Genomic DNA, 17781 nt, shown 5'->3' on the forward strand with positions numbered 1-17781 from the left:
TTTCCTTTAGTACATGAACAAATATGGTATAATAAATATCAGAAAATACTGAATATTTACTCATGTAGCATGCTGTTTGAACCTCTCAGTCAGTTTTGCTGTAGTAAAAGCTGATGCAGCAATCCATTGAGATAAATCCATTTTCGAGACTTGTCTGAGGAATGCAGTTCTGTGAGGAACAACTAGGGCTTTGCTACACACCAGCACTAAAATAGAAAGGATTCACTCGACCTTAGTGTTTGTAGTGTAGTAAAAAAGTAAAAAAAAGTGTGTTTCAGTTAGCTGTGTAAGGTGGGAGGGAGGAAGTCAAAAAAAGAATCCCCTGATGACTTTTGGTCAAGCTGTCAAAAAATTCTTGTATTTCTCAGTTTGCAGCTTTCTGAAATGGACACTAATGGGCATTCACATTGTCAGATATGCCAGCAAGGATTTTTCTTTCTGCCAGCAATGGCAGTGATGTTTCAACAGAAATTGAGGTAATTGTAGGCATGTATATAATTGTGGAAGTAAGGCATGTTTGTCTTATGCCACTGCAGAGGCCAAGAAAGTATTTATCAGGCAGTAAGTGGAAGAAGGTCAGGGAGAAGGTTATAATTCTTGACATTGATGTGTTGCTCTCTTATATTGCACAGCTGAAGCAGAGCTCTGAAAAGAATGCACTAAGCAATCCTTGTCCTTTTTTGATAGCTTGGATTTGACATTTTACACGTTTTCCCTTTATTACTGACTGCTCACATACAATCTAGTTTAATGCATTTCAGAGTCAGTGGATGTGTAAGTTCCTTCATTTGTTCCCACGTACTAGAATTTGTTTGATTTCTCTCAAACATTCACATGATTTTTGGATGAGTTCTAATCAAAATGTTTCAAATTCATGTACGTTTGAAAATATATGCATCTTGTACCACAGATTTTTCCAGAATACTATGATAAATTAAATTTCAATTCAACTATTTCAAGTAAATATTGTTTCCAGAAAAGAACAAGACAGAACATGTTATTTTTATTCACCTATTCAAAAATAGGGATTATAGGCTGGTATTATTTAATGATTGGAAGGATTGGGGATATTTTTTCTCTCTTTGCTTTTGAGGAAGTAATGTTGCTTCTTAATGTTATGTATGTCAAATAAAATATATTATGAGTGGGTTTTGCATACTGGTTTTTGATATACTATTAGAATAATCTGTATTATAAAGTATATCAAAGGGGTAATGACAATAATATAAAGTATAAGCAAACAGCAGAAAGTTTTTACAAATTTTGAAAATCTGTTAAAATATGTAGTGTCCTACCTTATCTAACAGTTGCATAGAAAATGACTTTGAAGATTTTCTTTTGATCATAGTCTATTTAAATTCTGTATGCTATTTAACTAATGATAGAAAAAGCTAGATAATGAGCACATTATTGTTAGTATTGCCATGCAGTCACTGTTAAAAAAACTATGTATGTGACTCGGTAAAATCTGCAATAGTAATTTTATTGATATAGATTTACACTGCAGGCTTGTAATTATACGAAAGAATGCTGAGTTCAATCATGAGTTTTTTTGAAGACAGGAAGTAGACCTAAAATTTCTATTCACAGGCTTTAAATTATCACTATCTATAAGCAATTTAGTGACATAGTATTTGTTAGGGGCTTATTTCTTTAAGAATAGTGAGTTTTAAGCACATTTTTTACTTTATTTTCTATTAAAGAGTGAGAAATTTAGTGAAATTTGAAAATGTAGCTTGATTCATTTGAGTTGTGTCTGTGTACTGATTCTCAAGTTACTAAATGATAGCCTGTATGCTGTAGTAGTTTTGAACTAGAAACTACCTTTCACTTGATACTGGAGCAAAAAAGCAGTTTGTGTGGGTGCAGATCACAGCTACTTAGTGCCCATACCCAAAGAAAATTTGCAGATGTTAGATATATTTATGGTATTATGAAACACAATGATTGAAAAAAGGAATAATACTAGAAAACTTCAATTAAAGAATACCATTGATGTAATGATGTTTTCTCATACCTATGTAGAACAACACATTTTATAATAACTATGAAGTTCCTAGTGGCCATATGAAGTCACTGTAATGTCAGTTGAGAGATTCTGGTATTGTAGAATGTTACTATTTGTGAGTTCTGTGGTAAAAGTTATTGAACATCTTTGTAGTGAGTTATTTTCCTAAATTAGACCTTGCATAAAAAAGTACTTTATTTAAGAACTAAAAGCTATTTATGTGCAAATTAGAAAATGTTTAGTTGGATAATTCTTGCAGCAGTGGATACAAAGACTGAAAGTCATAGCTTGATAGCTGTCACTCAGCAGGAGAGTGGCTTGCCATTGTTACTGCTTTGTCTTGGAAAAAAAAGTAAGATGTAAGAAGACTCAAAGGCACAAAACATAAAAAGTGAAAACATAGAAAAACACAGAAAGAATGTGCATGTACCTGTGTATGAACATATGGAAATGGAACCTGTTTCTAGCAAATGGCTTAGGGGCAGCACTTTCAGGAGAATGTATGTACAATTAATGAATATACCAATGTTATGTTATAGCAGTGTACAATTAACAAATATACAAATGTTAAGGTATAGCAGAGAGCTTGGTTATGACGTTAATACACCAAAGCAGGAAACAGAAATGATAGGTATACTCACCCATAAGCTGGGCTCACATGGGAAACTCCAGTGGAGTGGATCTCCAGAAGAGATCCGTCCTTACTGGTGGTCAGCTCTTAAATGGGTCTAGGAGAGGTGGAGCCAGACTCCACCCCTTCCAACAGCACAGGTGAATTGCCTTCACCTGTGCTCCCGTGGCTGACTCACTGATTGTTTCAGGTAATTAATCAGAGGTTCAGGCCGTGATTCAGCAGTTCCCATACAATGTATATAAGCTATTTCAAACTTTTGTGTTCTTCATTATGGATGTTTTTTCTTTTTTTTTTAATTTCAACTAATCCTAGAACTGCAAAAAAAAAAAAAAAAAAAAAACCAAAAAAACCTAGCAGCAAATGAAAAGAGGAAAAAAAAAATCGTATATACATATTTAAAACTTGTAATGCAATAATGAAATGTAGATGCATGAATTTGCATTAAGTTAAAACCTTGTTTGTGTCAAAATCTGTAAATTGCATAATCTCAAATAAAATTATGTTTTTTCATTAGGACTAGTGTCTCAGATACTGTTTCATGATCTCAAGCAACACTCAGAAACGTTTGAGGTCAGAGTAGAGCCAAATATCGTGTAATTTCTGTACTTAACACTGTCAGGTGCACTTTGTGTCTCCAAAGTTGTTGGATTCCATAAAAAAGCTAGTCATAGCATTCAGTCAATTGTTGTTGGTTTTTTTTCAGATGTCTAAACTTCTTTGCAGTTAATGGATGAGATCAAGTTGACTAAACTTGACCTTTGTCTCTAGGTATTGTTCCAAAATGATCTACCAGATAATTTCAGTAGTTCTATTCTGTTGCTGAAAAGGTAGAATGCGTATTCACTCTTTCTTTCGCTGTTACCCTCACAAGAATGTTTAATATACTAGAATTATCGTATAGGTTAAAGACAAGACAAAGACATAATAGCTCAAAACAACAGGACATAGTAATTGGTACAGTCATAGTGTGTATATATTTGTGTTTCAGTCATGCCAGTTGTATTTTGCAGGACAATTCTAAAAATTCCTATGTTTTAAACAATATTTCAGTTTAATGTTGAAATACATTTTTAATTAATGTTCTGTTAAAAAAACACACACACACACCCACAAAACAAACAAACAAACAAACAAAAAAAGCAACAGTATGGAAAGAGTTCATTAGAAAATATCAGCAAAGAGCTCCTATGAATTTATTTATGCTTTTCTAATCTTTGTTTTTACTTTCCTCAGCTGTAGGCCTTGCTGCCTGTCCAGAACCAGTAATTCCTAGTAATGGGATCAAATCGGGAGATAGATATATGGTCAATGATGTTTTGTCATTTCAATGTGAACCAGGATATACATTACAGGTATTTTTTTCTTTCTTTTTTTCCGTCTTTCCTTCTTTCTGTTTTTGTTTTTTTTTCTTTCTTTTACAAACTTTGAAATTGTATTTTTATTTTATGATTCTTTCAAAAAGTATGGCTGTCATTAAATGTTGATTCCAAGTTATATTTTGACTTCCATTTAAAGACCATTAACCTCTTTCCATTTTAAAGTATCAATGAACTAAGTATATGATGAAATGCAGTATGCTACAGATACAGCTGTATTTTTACAGCCAGGACAAAGGTATGGGTGTTGAAATTTGATCATCAGTGTTATTACTTTGTGATCCTGTTTGTTTGCTATCATGTTTTGTCCTAGTTTATACATCACAGTTCAGCAATTATCACAAATGAAAGACTATTCCTCATCAACAGTTTGTATCATGACAGTATGTTTTGGAGGTGATTTTGGAGGGAAAAGAAAAAAAAAAGGATGTAGATGCATGTAAAAGAATGTTATTTGATCTCAAGGCTACAGAACAGCTCCAGACATTTCCACTAGTACAGGTGTTTTCATAGTTCTTTTTTTTTATGCAATAAGCACATTTTATGATTTTTAATCCCTAGACACAGGACATTATATTTCAATAGAGTTTACCTTCAAATCAGCCGGTAATAAACTTGATTAAACAACAGTTAATATAATATTATTTTAAAATGTGTTAGACTAAGATAAAGGTAAACACTTTCTGTCTACTTTTAGAAAAAATCCTGTTTGGAATATTTGTAGAGAACATATGTAGAATTCTTTAGGTATTTTTATTCAGTTCCACGCTATTGTGAAAGCATCAGGCTCTGATGGTATTGCTGGTAGATCTGGCAGATATTTGCTGTTTTCGTAGTCTGGGATAGGTGCTTAGCACCTTATCACCATGATCTATTCCTCTGCTTTTGAGCCATTAAGTCTGAAATTTATATAGACAAATATCCAATTACTTTGTGTAGCTGATGCCAGTGATCTGATAGAACAAAGTGAGAAACTTACCTTATACTAACCAATTCCTATTGAGATGAAATTACATATAATCCAGTTTATTCCATCCAAAAACCTGAGATATCTGTTTAAATTCGACCTTAGACATTAGAAACAAAGTTACTCATCTCCAAAAGCTGACTCACCTTAATATTATGCATTAGGATAGGTGCCTGCTTTAAAAAGCATCTTTCTTCACTATTTAGATACTCTTGTTAACCTTTCTATATTCTAACTTTACACTGATTAGATTTAATGGGGTGACTCCTATTTGTATTGTCCATCATTGCATATTCTTCTCTCCTTACGTTTTCAGCTATGAAACATCCTAATTTTGAGAATGAAAAAAGGAATGGTTACATTTTTTATAGTGTGTGTATTACATGTAGGAAGACCTTTGATATATAACCTCATTATATTTTCTGACTGTACTGAAAACAGTAATGCTTAAATATTGAGGTGGACTGGTAATGTTAGAATGTGAATACTTCAGAAATAGTAGGAATATGGATGGGAAACATTTTGAAGATACACATTGTTAGCCATGTTTTGATCTTCTGGATCAATTTTTACTTAAAGCAAGTACAAAAATCTGAGTTCGCAGAATGGCCAGGATTGGAATGGACCTCAAGGATCGTGAATTTCCAAACCCCCTGCTACATGCAGGGCCACCAACCCCCATTTAATACTAGACCAGGCTGCTCAGGGCCCCATCAAATCTGGCCTCAAACACATCTAGCGACGGGGCATCCACAATCTTTCTGGGCAGCCTGTTCCAGTACCTCACCACTCTTGAGTTCGTGAATATAATATTAATTAAAAAACAATAATGTGTTTGTATGGAAGAGATTTGTACATAAGAAACTGATCTGTGTGGTAACGCTAAGTTTTAATGTGTGTATCACACTCATAAGATATCCTTTGTACGTATGCAGGTTTTTTTTCTGTAGAGCTTGAATATGCCTTATGTTTTTATATCTACAGGGATTCTACTATGAAATTCCTCCTTAAAATTTCATTACACGTTGTTCATTAACTTAGACATGACCTAACTATATTTCCGCACACATACAAATTTAATCCTAATTGTGGAATCTAATAGACTTACAAAAAATAGTTTCATTAACTTGTTTTAAGTGTAAAACAAAGAGCCTTCAATAACTAAATTCATAAATAAATAAATAGGAAAGACTCTGAGCCTTTTCAAAATAATGATGAATATTTATATGCTATATGGAATTTTCTCTAATAAAATTCATAGACTCTTATGTAGAGTATGTTCCTCAGCCAGGATGAGCAAAAATGTCTCCAAGTAAAACATAAATAATGGAAGTTAAGTTCTGTGAGATACAGCATGTTTTTACTATTCAACGAGTGTAGATCAGCATAAATTTGCAGATCCTTTTGTGTGCAAGCTGTTTTTGTTGTTGTTGTTGTTGTTTTCCCCACTCTAGGTATGGATTTACCCTCAGTCTTTAGAGAACTTATTCACAGCTAGCAGAAACAATCAGGTGTGGATTAGTTTATAATTGAGACTTACCAGAAAAGTCATAGAGCTTAAACTACTACCTGGAGATGCATAAGAATGCTAGCTGGAGGATTTAGTGTCTCCCCCCAGGAGGGAACTTTAAAAGACTGAAATCAGAGTGTTCTCTTGGTGGAAAGAGGCTTGAAACCAAAGGAATAATTTTACTTTATTTTTCAGAAGATCTTTTATAGTCCATTTTATGTTTTCCTGACCATAGTAGTTAAATTACGGCTCTCCCCTACAGCAGAGACGTGCAATCATAGAATGGGAAGACATGATAAAATAAAATAGGAAATATTTAATTAAGTAAATTATTCAAGAACTTATCCATTTTGAAAGTAACTAAAAGGATACAATAACTACATGGCTACTTCTCCTTTAAATTAAAAATGTTTATGAGAAAAAGATTTGTTGTCAATTTTAATGAAAATCAAATTTTTACATCCAAACACATTTTTTCCAAGGTGTGTCAGTTTGTATTTTAGAGATTGTCAAAATACATTTAACTAAATTTTACTTCAGATATTTTTTATCCATATAATTTAATACGACTGTATGAACCTTACTCATACCTACTTTATGGTAAACATACCAAATGAAAGCAAATTCAAGAAATGAATTTTCTTTTACTAGTTTGCTCATTCTATCTTAATCATATTTTTTTGAGAAATCAATTGCTTTAGACAAATAATAAGTAATATTCAAATAAAATTTAATATTAAATTGCCAAAATATGCTACCTTACTAAATAGGAAAAAAAGAGGAAGATGTAAATTCCCCAAATTCACACATCAAAATGAATAACACCAGAACTGTACCTAGCTCTCAGTCCCATGTCTCAGTCATTACATTAGTCTTTCATTCCTGCCAATTTATTCAGTTTTTTGTATTCCAACAGCAGATAGCATAAACTGAGTTCCACAGATGACAGTGCTGACAAAAAAAAAAAAACACAAAACAAAAAACTACTTCCGCTTGTGCTACTCTTAAGTTTTCAGCTTGAACTGTTGCTGGTGCAAGTAAAACTGGGAGTATGTGAGCATTCTGTAGTCATTTCAGGGCAGCCATCCTGACATACATAGGAATAAATTTTGCAGATTAGAGCCATGTCATTTTCTCACTACTTACATGTGATTCTGTTTGGTACATGTGATATTTCTTAAAGATAGGCAGGATAAATTAAAAATGACAGCTAAATAAAAAGGCATTTGTACTTCTGTAGCTCTCTGCCAAGATATTGCATGCATGCAGTGTGTCATATTGTAAGGGCATGAGAGTTCAAGCCCTGCTGGTAATTGTGGATGACTGTTTTGGCATGATCCACATCCATACCATCTGTAGCAGCAGATGTGGAACAAATTTCTCTCTATACTTCAGATTTCAGGCTGAAAGTGAACTATTATGCTTACATTGTGAATCAGGACCTTGGAATTAAATGGGGAGCAAACTTATTTGTCCATGTGAATGCACATAGTTAGCTGGTTCTGTCTTGTAATGAGTCTTATAGTTAGCCTGAAAATTTGAAGAGATTTTCAAGTTGTTGAAATGACGAGTGTTTTACAACAAAAAGATGAAATCTGACGTATTTGAAAATAGTTTACATGAAAGTGATTATAATACAGTTGGGTGATACATGAAAAGAGGTAGGTAAGATAAGGAACCTCTGTAGATCTCTTTGCTGGAAGGTTTCATTATTTTTCCTTTTCCAAACAGGGCCGTTCTCATATCTCTTGTATGCCAGGAACAGTTCGACGCTGGAACTATCCATCTCCTCTCTGCATTGGTATGGCTACATATTTGTTTTCTGTGTGTTCTGAACATCTGAAAATACTTCTGTGTTTTTTGTTTGTTTTTGTTATTGTTTCTTACACAATTATGTTTCACATGCTAAGTTTCTATCTGTGAAATGTGGAAAATAACAATAAAATTTGATTTTATATTTAATGTATATGAAATTTAAAAAATAATTGCGAAAATAGGTAGAGGAAATCTAGACATCAACTGTTTGACATGAATATTCTACTTTGAATTGGGCTGAATCCTCAGAAAGGAGAAGGCAGCATCTACTCTTTGCAGTGCACTGAGACTTAAGAACTTTCTAAATCATAAGGCTCGTCAGGAGAAGCCTAGGAGACTTCTCAAAGAAGCAGGCAGTTTGCTTGCAGCAGAGGGTAGCTCAGAAGCCAAGCCATCAGAGATAGTGAAATGACAGAGTTGTAGGGGTGAAAAAGAGTCTGGCTCTTTTCATCTGAGAAAGTCACTAAAAGATGCTGAAATTAAGAAAAAACTAAAAAAAAGTAACTTCTTTAAACACACAAAGATCCTATTCAGCAGTGTTTTCCCTTTGTAAGTAACAATGTTGTACTATTGATTGGTTCTTGATTAAGCAAAATTTAAGAGAGAGTCATGTATGTTGTCTGTTGGAATGCTCATTTCAAGAAAAAGCAGAAATTACGGGAAGCACAGTTCCATCATCATATTCTGTCACTTCAGCCTTGAAATACATTCATCATGAATGCTTTTAACTTTAACATTCAGTTAGCAAAACTGTTCTTTTTAACATCATTTAAAAGATGGCTATGATATCCAGCAATATCAGTGTGAAATGGTTTTAAAAATTCTTTATCATAGTTGAACCTACCTACATAGTAATTGAGTTTTCAACTTCTGCAGAAACACTTACTTTCAGTTAACATGAAAGCAGGTCAGTTCCTTCAAATCAGTTGAAGGAAAAGACATTTTTTTTAGTAAGTTGGCTTGTATGTGTTTGTATGTGTGTGAGAATCTTCATTTTAATGAAGATTAAATATAATTCCTATTTTCAAACAGTTCATGGAATTGTACTTTCTTGGAAGTGTAAATGGTTCCACAAAACAAATAAACCCTTAGAACAAACTCATCAACCCTTAAAATATTGCTGTTTTTTTTTTTTTTTTTTTTTTTAAGAAATGCAAGAGAAAATTGTTTTGTTTGTTTTTCACTAGATGCTGTTTTTAACAGAGCAAGAGAGAGATTTGAGATATCTGAGACTGATTTTTTGATGGAGTTTTTCCAATTTAAATTCAATTTCTTATGTGGTCTATCTGGTACTGTACTGAAAATCTGACCATTCTCAGATTTTCAGTACAATTATCACAATTCACAGTATCACTGTTGTCTTACCTGATGGTACATCATTGTAATAGCTGGCAGGAAGGCTAATAGGCTTGAGTAGTGTTAAATTTCCTCAAATAATCAGAATAAATTACAAGATTTTATTTAGATTTCTTAAGCTCATCCTAAATGAGGCAAATGTCTTGTCACTCTCTATACACATGAACTTGTTAAAGAAAAAATACACAGACACTAAACAAGGCAAACTTTTTATGTAGTTAGATCATCCTTTCTGAACTGGAGAACTTCATTGATTGCTTTGTTGTTTTTTAATTTTAATTTTTATTTTTTTTTTCTTTTTCACTCAAGGCATAGATCTGCATCATGGATCCTGATCATAATTCAGTTTAATTGCAGATCTGTTCCTCCAAATATGAAGTCAATTTCAACATAGCATCAGATCTTTTTTATCACAGTTGTCAGCCTGAGAAAATGGGTTTTCCATTCTATAGATGAAACTACAGAGTTACAGTAAAATCAAAGTCAATATATTGCATGAATTAAGCATTTTACTCTAACTTGATTTTTTTTTTTTTTTTTTTTCCATGAGACTCGATAAATTTTGCTGCATGGGGATCACAAGGATAAAATATAAAATTGTTTTTTGAAATAATTGTATTCCAGATATTAAGAATCAGTATTACTAAAATGAATGGTGACTTTCTTTTTATTTTAATAGCTAAATGTGGTGGAACTCTGACAAACATGGGTGGTGTGATCCTAAGCCCAGGTTTTCCGGGAAATTACCCTAGTAACTTGGATTGTACATGGAAAATTTTATTGCCTATTGGATATGGTAAGCAAACTTACATCTGGAAAGCAGTTGTATATGTGCAAATCTGATTATTATAAATAAAAATGTATAGTATGACACAGATAGTATCCAGCTGAATGTATTGTCAATGCATTTTGAGTTGGAAATGTTTTACAGTTTAGGAGTGTGTGTCTGGCAAAGCAACTTGCTATTTGTAAAACTCAATGTGTCTCAGAACCTGATTTCAAAGCAAATGAAACCTGCTGCACAGATATATCTTAGATGAAACAGATAATTTAACTTCTAATTTAAATTGAGGTATTCTTTTTAATATCCATTCATATTTCTTCAAGTGATCTTTTAACACTATTTATTATAAGAAAATTGACAAAACTTCATTTCTAGCACTGAATTTGGTTAAAAGCATTCTAAAACGATAGTCCAACTCCCAGATAACAGTGGCCAAACAGAAAAAAGGTTTGCATTATAACCATTGTCAAAAATATCTTCAAAAAGAAATAATTGTGTTGAGAAGATAATCATGGATAATAAGTGATCTATAACTTCAAGTATAAAATGCTCTTTTATTATTATCAGAAATAAAAGCTGCATAAGTTTTCTTGCTGCGAAACGTTATCCCCCATAGTGTGAATTCTAAAATAGGAAAATTATTTTTAAAAGATTATATTAAATTCACTACACCTGTCTCTGCAAATGAGTTTGTTTGCTTTCCATTTGCTTTGTGACTGGTATTTATGTAGTAAGATCAACTACTTACATCGAGTATGTTATGCTAAGTTAACTTGTAGACATACTGTAGCATTAGTGAGAATTTTGAAGGTAGTTGTCATGTCTGAAAAAAAAAAAAAAATAGGGACAGGTCATTGCATGATATAAATTGTTTTAGGTTTGATCCCCTAATAGGATAGTATAGCTGCCGAAACTGGCTAGACAATTACAAATTTAGAGAAAAACAGTGTGAAAATGTTTACTGCCTACCACCACTTAAGAGTTTAGTCAGAAACTTTGTTAGAAATTGCTGTTCAATACTTTGTGCTTGCTTACAAGAAATGTTTGACAGGATTTGGTGTAAATGTGAGGAGGATAAGTTGGGAGAGAGACTTAAAACAAGCGTATGAAAGAGTGTGTTCAGTGATTTGCAGTCCTGTAGATACTTGAATATATGTACAAAGCTACTGAATTTGGACATATTCTATTGTTGATTTTAAGTCAGACAACCTTTTAAAGTTTTGCACCAAAAAGTGTTCGGTGCTACAAAGTCATGTATATCAGGAGCTACAGCAAGATGGAGGAAAAAGTAATGATTAAAGAGAATTCAACAGAAATCTTTAAGCAGATGCCTCCCATTCTTCAGTATGTACTTGGTAAAACTTATCTATCAGAATTACAGATAGCCTTGGGCTGATTTTTATATTCTAAGGCTACGCTTATAGAAAATACGGACAAAATTTCATGGAATAATTGCACAAAAGTTTCTTGCATCCTATTATTATCCCTCCCACTTCTCAGAAATTCGTAAGTAGCAGTAAACTTAAAACTATAAAAGATTATTTTGTTTGCCAGTGGATTTAACGGGTAAAAGATAGTCTTGCAATTGGTCTATCATTGCTTTCAAAAATACTGGAAAAGCACATTTTTTACTATGAAGTTGCTGCAGGGATTTTTTTTCTTCCTGAAGTGCCTCAAATAATCCACAGATAATGTCTTTACTCTAGGATTAGCCAGTGTGATTGATATGATGTTTCACAGATAAATAGCTTCCACTGCAAAATCTTGGACAATATTTTGAGTATAAGCTTGTCTACTAAGACTGTCTACATTCATCCTTCATATCAAAATAAATCACAAAAAAACAAAGAAAATTCTTTCAAAATTTAGTAAAGTTCCAAGATCTGTTTTCAATTATTTTAATAAGATATTGAATGACTGGCATTGTGCACAAAAGGTGAGCAAGAGGACTTGCATGACCATGTACTGTTGTTCAAACTCTGCTGAAATAATTAACCTCATGGTAACTTCATCTCATAGCAAATATTCCTTTACTTCCATCAATTTTTTCTGATATTTATTCAAACTTTGTAACTAGATGAAGCCCGTGTTTTACTGACTTAGAACAAACACACTGGTGTGCTTAAACAAAGTCTAACAATAAAATTGCAGGAGCTAAAAATCTTCCAAAGTATACTACTCTCTTCATTATATAAAAATATACTGATAGTCAAAAAGAAAGCACTGTAAAAATCCAAACATTTGTAATAGGTTGAAAGTACATCTTTTCAAGCGAGTTGTGATTTTTCAGTGATTTCAGGTATCTTCCAGTTAACACTTATTATTTATTAAAAAATTAGCACTGGTAATTCTCATCTATTCAAGCGAGGCAGGAAATCCCATTGAGATTAGAGTAGGAACTAGTACAATTATATTCTTACTGGATAATAATTAATTTTCTTTAGCTGTATTTTGTATAATTTTATGTAAGCAATGATTTTGTGTAGAAACCATTTTATTTGATTTTAAAAATTGCTAATTCTAAGTCATATACAACAGTAGAATTAAGGGTTGTGTGATAAATATAGTATATCCTCTAATTGGAACTAACATATTTGAAAAACCTTTAAAAGCAAAGTATGTTTTTGTTTGTGCAATGTGTCTGTTTTAGCTTAAATTTTAAAAAGTTACTGGTAAACCTACATTTTAATTTTGCCTGGAGGAGAGGGCATCCACAAACTCTTTGGGCAACCTGTTCCATCTCATTTTCACAGTAAAGAATTTCTTCCTGATATCTAGTCTAAATACCCTCTTCCATTTTAAAGTCATTTCCTCTCATCCTGTCCCTTCATGCTCTTATAAAAAGTCTCTCCCCATCTTTCCTGTAGGCCCCCTTCAGGTACTGGAAAGCTTGTACCTATTTCCTAAATATGTAGGAAGTAGAATCAGCTGCTTGTCACTTAAAGCAAAAATATGATATCAAGGATCTGTCAAATCTCTTTAGAAGTCCCATGGTGTTATTATCAAATCTCTGCTTTGAATCATTAAAAGCTGATGCTGATGACAAGATGTCTCCAAGCTGCTTGGTGTTCTACCTCATCTTAAATCCCAAAAGCATTGTAGAATAGGTGACTTCATTCAAGTTAAACTAACCATATCAGACACCATACAGGAGATGTCTGATACTGAGACTTTGATGTGTTCTGTATGTGTCTCTCGATTGATAGCCTTGGAATAAATTTTGCTATTCAAGAACTGAGATATTCTTATATCTCTTGCACTGCAGAAAAGATACTAGAGCTAAATATCCTGTACTCTTATGAGCAGCCTAAAGGTTTATGTAATGATTTATAATGATTTATTTATTTTATCCTTCTGTAAATATATATATATATATATATATCCCTTTTATGTAAATGATTAGATATAAATCTCTGAGGAAAAGAAAGGAATTACAGAACAAAAAGTAATGAATTAATTACCCTTATGATTAATCTACGTGATATTCTGAAATGAAGAATATATCTCTACTGCTAAATAAGAGAGTCAAGGAGAAACTTAAGGCATTTAGTATTTCACATCATTTTAACTCAATAATTTTGTTTTATTCCACTCCAGACTCTACAGAAGTCTGTTCTGCTTTAGAAATATGCTATTTCAGCAGAAAATGAGCATTTTGTGACTCAGCAGGATTTGTGATATGTTCCTTTCTTGAGTGCTTCCATCGGCTGGTTTAGGAACTTGACAAATACCAAGTTGCTCACTTTGTGGTTTCCTTTCATTGATTTTTTAATGTGTGATTATTATTTAGAATGTTATGATATGATAGAAACAAAGGAACAAAACAAAACAAAAAAAATAGAAGCTTGCACGCATGCTTTTCATAAATTTAAGTATCTTACTTTAAGTACTGACTGAAATATAAACATACTGCTAATAAGAGTTCTTATGACTTTTTTTTGTGTATGTGTGTGTATTTAAATAATGTAGAAATAAACATTTTTCTTTCCTTCCTTCCTTCCTTGTCTCCATCTTTCTATCTTTCTTTTCCTCTTTCCCTCTTTCTTCCTTTATTTCTGTTCTTTTTGCTGCAGGTGCACATATTCAATTTCTAAATTTCTCTACTGAAGCAAATCATGATTTTCTTGAAATTCAGAATGGTCCTTATCACACCAGCTCTATGATTGGCCAATTTAGTGGAATGGAACTCCCATCACCTTTACTAAGTACTACTCATGAAACACTTGTCCATTTTTACAGTGATCACTCAGAAAACAGGCAAGGATTTAAGTTGACATACCAAGGTGAGCTGGAAATATCACAGTGGAATTTATGGTAAAAAATGAAAACCAAAACTTCACAAGATATTTTTAAATTTACTTATATAATTTATTTGTATTTTGTAACATTTTAAAATGCATAGATTAAAGAAACTAAATTTATATTTTGGCATAATATCAGATGTTTTGCTGTCTTGTTTTCCAATTTATATATTCTTACTATGCTTGACATAATGAATGAGGATTTTGAAGTAAAGTATGAGTTGTTTTTAAAATTTTGACGAGATTACATTTTTGCAATATAAATAGAGAAAAATAACAAAAAATGAAAACTGTTCTGTACCTGCTTTGTCAAATGGTATATTCAGTGTTTGAACGTGTGACACTTTTATTGTCTTCTTCTGTTGGCTTTTCTATTCATCTGCATGGCCTTTTTTTTTTTTTTGCCCCATTAAGGATGTTAAAATTTCATTACTTTGTGCATATTTCAAAAACTTTGAAACAGTCTTACTGAAAGCTATTAAATTTCATTGCAGGATCTAAATAGATTAACAAAATACTATGACTAGTTCAATGTCACTTTGTTTTAGGCCACCAATTTCCTAACTAAGATTTTAATACATACCTACATAAGCCTATATTTATATAAATATGTAGAGATTTGTATATACATAAAGATATATAGTAACAGATCATATGTACAAAATCAATGGATCTTTATACATATGAATACATATATACATATGAATAAGTCCTAACTGACAGGAATTCATATCATGAAATTGAGAGTTAAATCTTAAACTGTTTGAGTAATACTTCCAGATTTGGAGGGAACATTCCATTTTTGCTCAGCTAAGTTTTCTATCCCTTTCCAAAGAAAGCATACATTCACATTCTTGTGGTCATTACTTTATGACACTTTGAGCAACAGGACAAGAAAATAATTTGTGTGCTTTTTAGTCAAAATATCTTTTGTATCTTTATGTATTCTTGCATATCTTGAAGAAAATGGACTTATTGTACATGGTGTTCAGTGATTTAAGCAAGGACACTGAAGTTTGTTGATAATTATAGAAATGATAGTCCAAATCAAAGTACAAGATGACACTGTGGGGGTTAACCTTGGCTAGAAGTCAGATGATCACCAAGCAGTTCTCTCTTATTTCTGTTCGTCAACTGGACAGGAGGAGAAATTACAATCAAACAGCTCATGGATAGAGATAAAGACAGGGAGATCACTCACTGGTTACCATTATGGGCAAAACAGACCAAGTTTGAGGAAGATGTAATTAATTTATTTCCACTTAATAACAGTATAGAGCAGTGAGAATGAAAGGTAAATGAAAAACACCCAATTCCTTATTCTACCTCTGCTCCCCACGTTGTACAGGGGAATAAGGGACTTGGTCAATAAATAACACTTCATCATCAGCTTCTCCTTCCTCCTTATGCTTTTTCATCCACTCCATCGCAAGTTCCCTCATGAAGTTCTTCATGAAATGATCCAATGTGGGCTTCCAACAGGCTGCAGTTTCTTCAGTAGTGCTGCAACATAGGTCTGTTCACTGGGGTACATCCTTCAGGAATGGTCTACCTGGGTCTCCCATGGGCTGCAGTTCTGACCAGGAACCTTCTCCTTTGAGGCTCTCCACAGGCCGCATTTTCCTTCAGGTTACATTCACCGGCCTCACTGCTGTTTTGTTCACTGAATACAGGGGAATCTCTGCTCCAGTGCCTGGGGCAAATTCTCCCCCTTCTTGATGTCTGTAGGGTTTTTTTTCTTTCCTATTTTTTCACAGCTGCTTTTCAGTGGTTTGTGGGTTTTTGTTCGTTTGTTTGCTTGTTAGTTTTTCTGAAATATGCTCTCCCAGAAGTACAACCAGTTTTGTATAAGAGACCCCTCATAATTTAGAAATCCATTATATTAATGAATTAACTTTATTGCTTATTTTTAAAAGGCTGTTGAATTGAAGTCAGAATTATTCATTTCTTCTATTCTCCCCTTCTCTACTGTGTCCAAAAACATTACTTTATCTGGTTGGAGGGAAATGGCAATATGAAAAATATGTTTGTGTTTTTTTGCTTTACTTCAACCCTATCATGTTAATGTCACCTCCTTTTTAGAGGCATTGCTTTCTTTCTGTTTCTCCCAGTTGCAACTTACCAGCTAATGACAGAAATGTTATCATGATTGACTCATTGATATATTGAAAACTTGTCCTCATTTAAATAGAGAAACAGTGATGCATGTAGGACCTGAACAATGCTTTGTGAAATATTAAAAATTTAATTAGATAAGCATAACATGAAATACTTGTTAAGTGAAGGAGAAAAATATGTTGTAGAATTTCTGGTGTAAAAGAAAACCATAAAAAAATATTTCATAAAAATTTGGAAGCTTGTGTATTTTGCAATGTCAGAAATATATGATAAATATAGAAAAAAGTCATGAAACTCTAAAAAGTAATAATAATTTGATGAGAATGTACTGACCTATGCAATTACCCTGATAGTCTATAGAGGATAGAAAATTTAAAGCCAGGAAAGAGATACAGTTAAATTAACTGAAATTTGAATCATTCAAATTCCAAATATAAAATACAATCAGTATTCAGTAATTTGTTTCTTAAAATTTTAATTTCTGGATGGATTTATATTACTGAATGCATCCTCATGAGTGAAAAACTAAATAAATTCTGCAGTAAAGACAATCATTCAGTTCAATAGTATGTAATACTCTTCACTTCTAAAAGCCTGTGGTGATTCATTCCTGAATTTTTTTTTTTTTTTTTTTTTTTTTTTTTTTTTTTGAGAATGCAGTGTTTTAGTCTATGGATTAAGAAAAACATACTTAATTTAAAACTTGAAAAAAGAATATAAGTTTTGTCATTTAGAGTACTCACCATTCCTCTCATGTTCTCTGTCAGCAAATCCCAGTGGTTTACAATTGGGCAATTTTAATGACTTCTTTATTTCTTTTTTTCATGCCAAGTGTATAATGGCTGCTTAAATTTTCTTCACACAAAGTACAGGTTACTTTTAGTATTTGATTTTTCCATTCCAATCTCACAG

General features: G+C 32.5%; 1 protein-coding gene across 1 annotated transcript in view; it reads left to right on the forward strand.

The window, feature by feature from the left end:
* Positions 1-17781, forward strand: part of CSMD1 (CUB and Sushi multiple domains 1) — a 1002456-nt gene that overhangs the window by 884453 nt on the left and 100222 nt on the right. The window contains exons 38-41 of the mRNA XM_085217921.1: positions 3876-3994; positions 8227-8296; positions 10346-10462; positions 14524-14733. Coding sequence (XP_085074047.1) covers positions 3876-3994; positions 8227-8296; positions 10346-10462; positions 14524-14733 — 516 coding nt within the window. The remainder of the gene's footprint in view (positions 1-3875; positions 3995-8226; positions 8297-10345; positions 10463-14523; positions 14734-17781) is intronic.

The sequence above is a fragment of the Meleagris gallopavo genome, chromosome 2 (genome assembly GCF_905368555.1).
Source record: "Meleagris gallopavo chromosome 2, MGAL_WU_HG_1.1, whole genome shotgun sequence".
Taxonomy (NCBI): domain Eukaryota; kingdom Metazoa; phylum Chordata; class Aves; order Galliformes; family Phasianidae; genus Meleagris; species Meleagris gallopavo.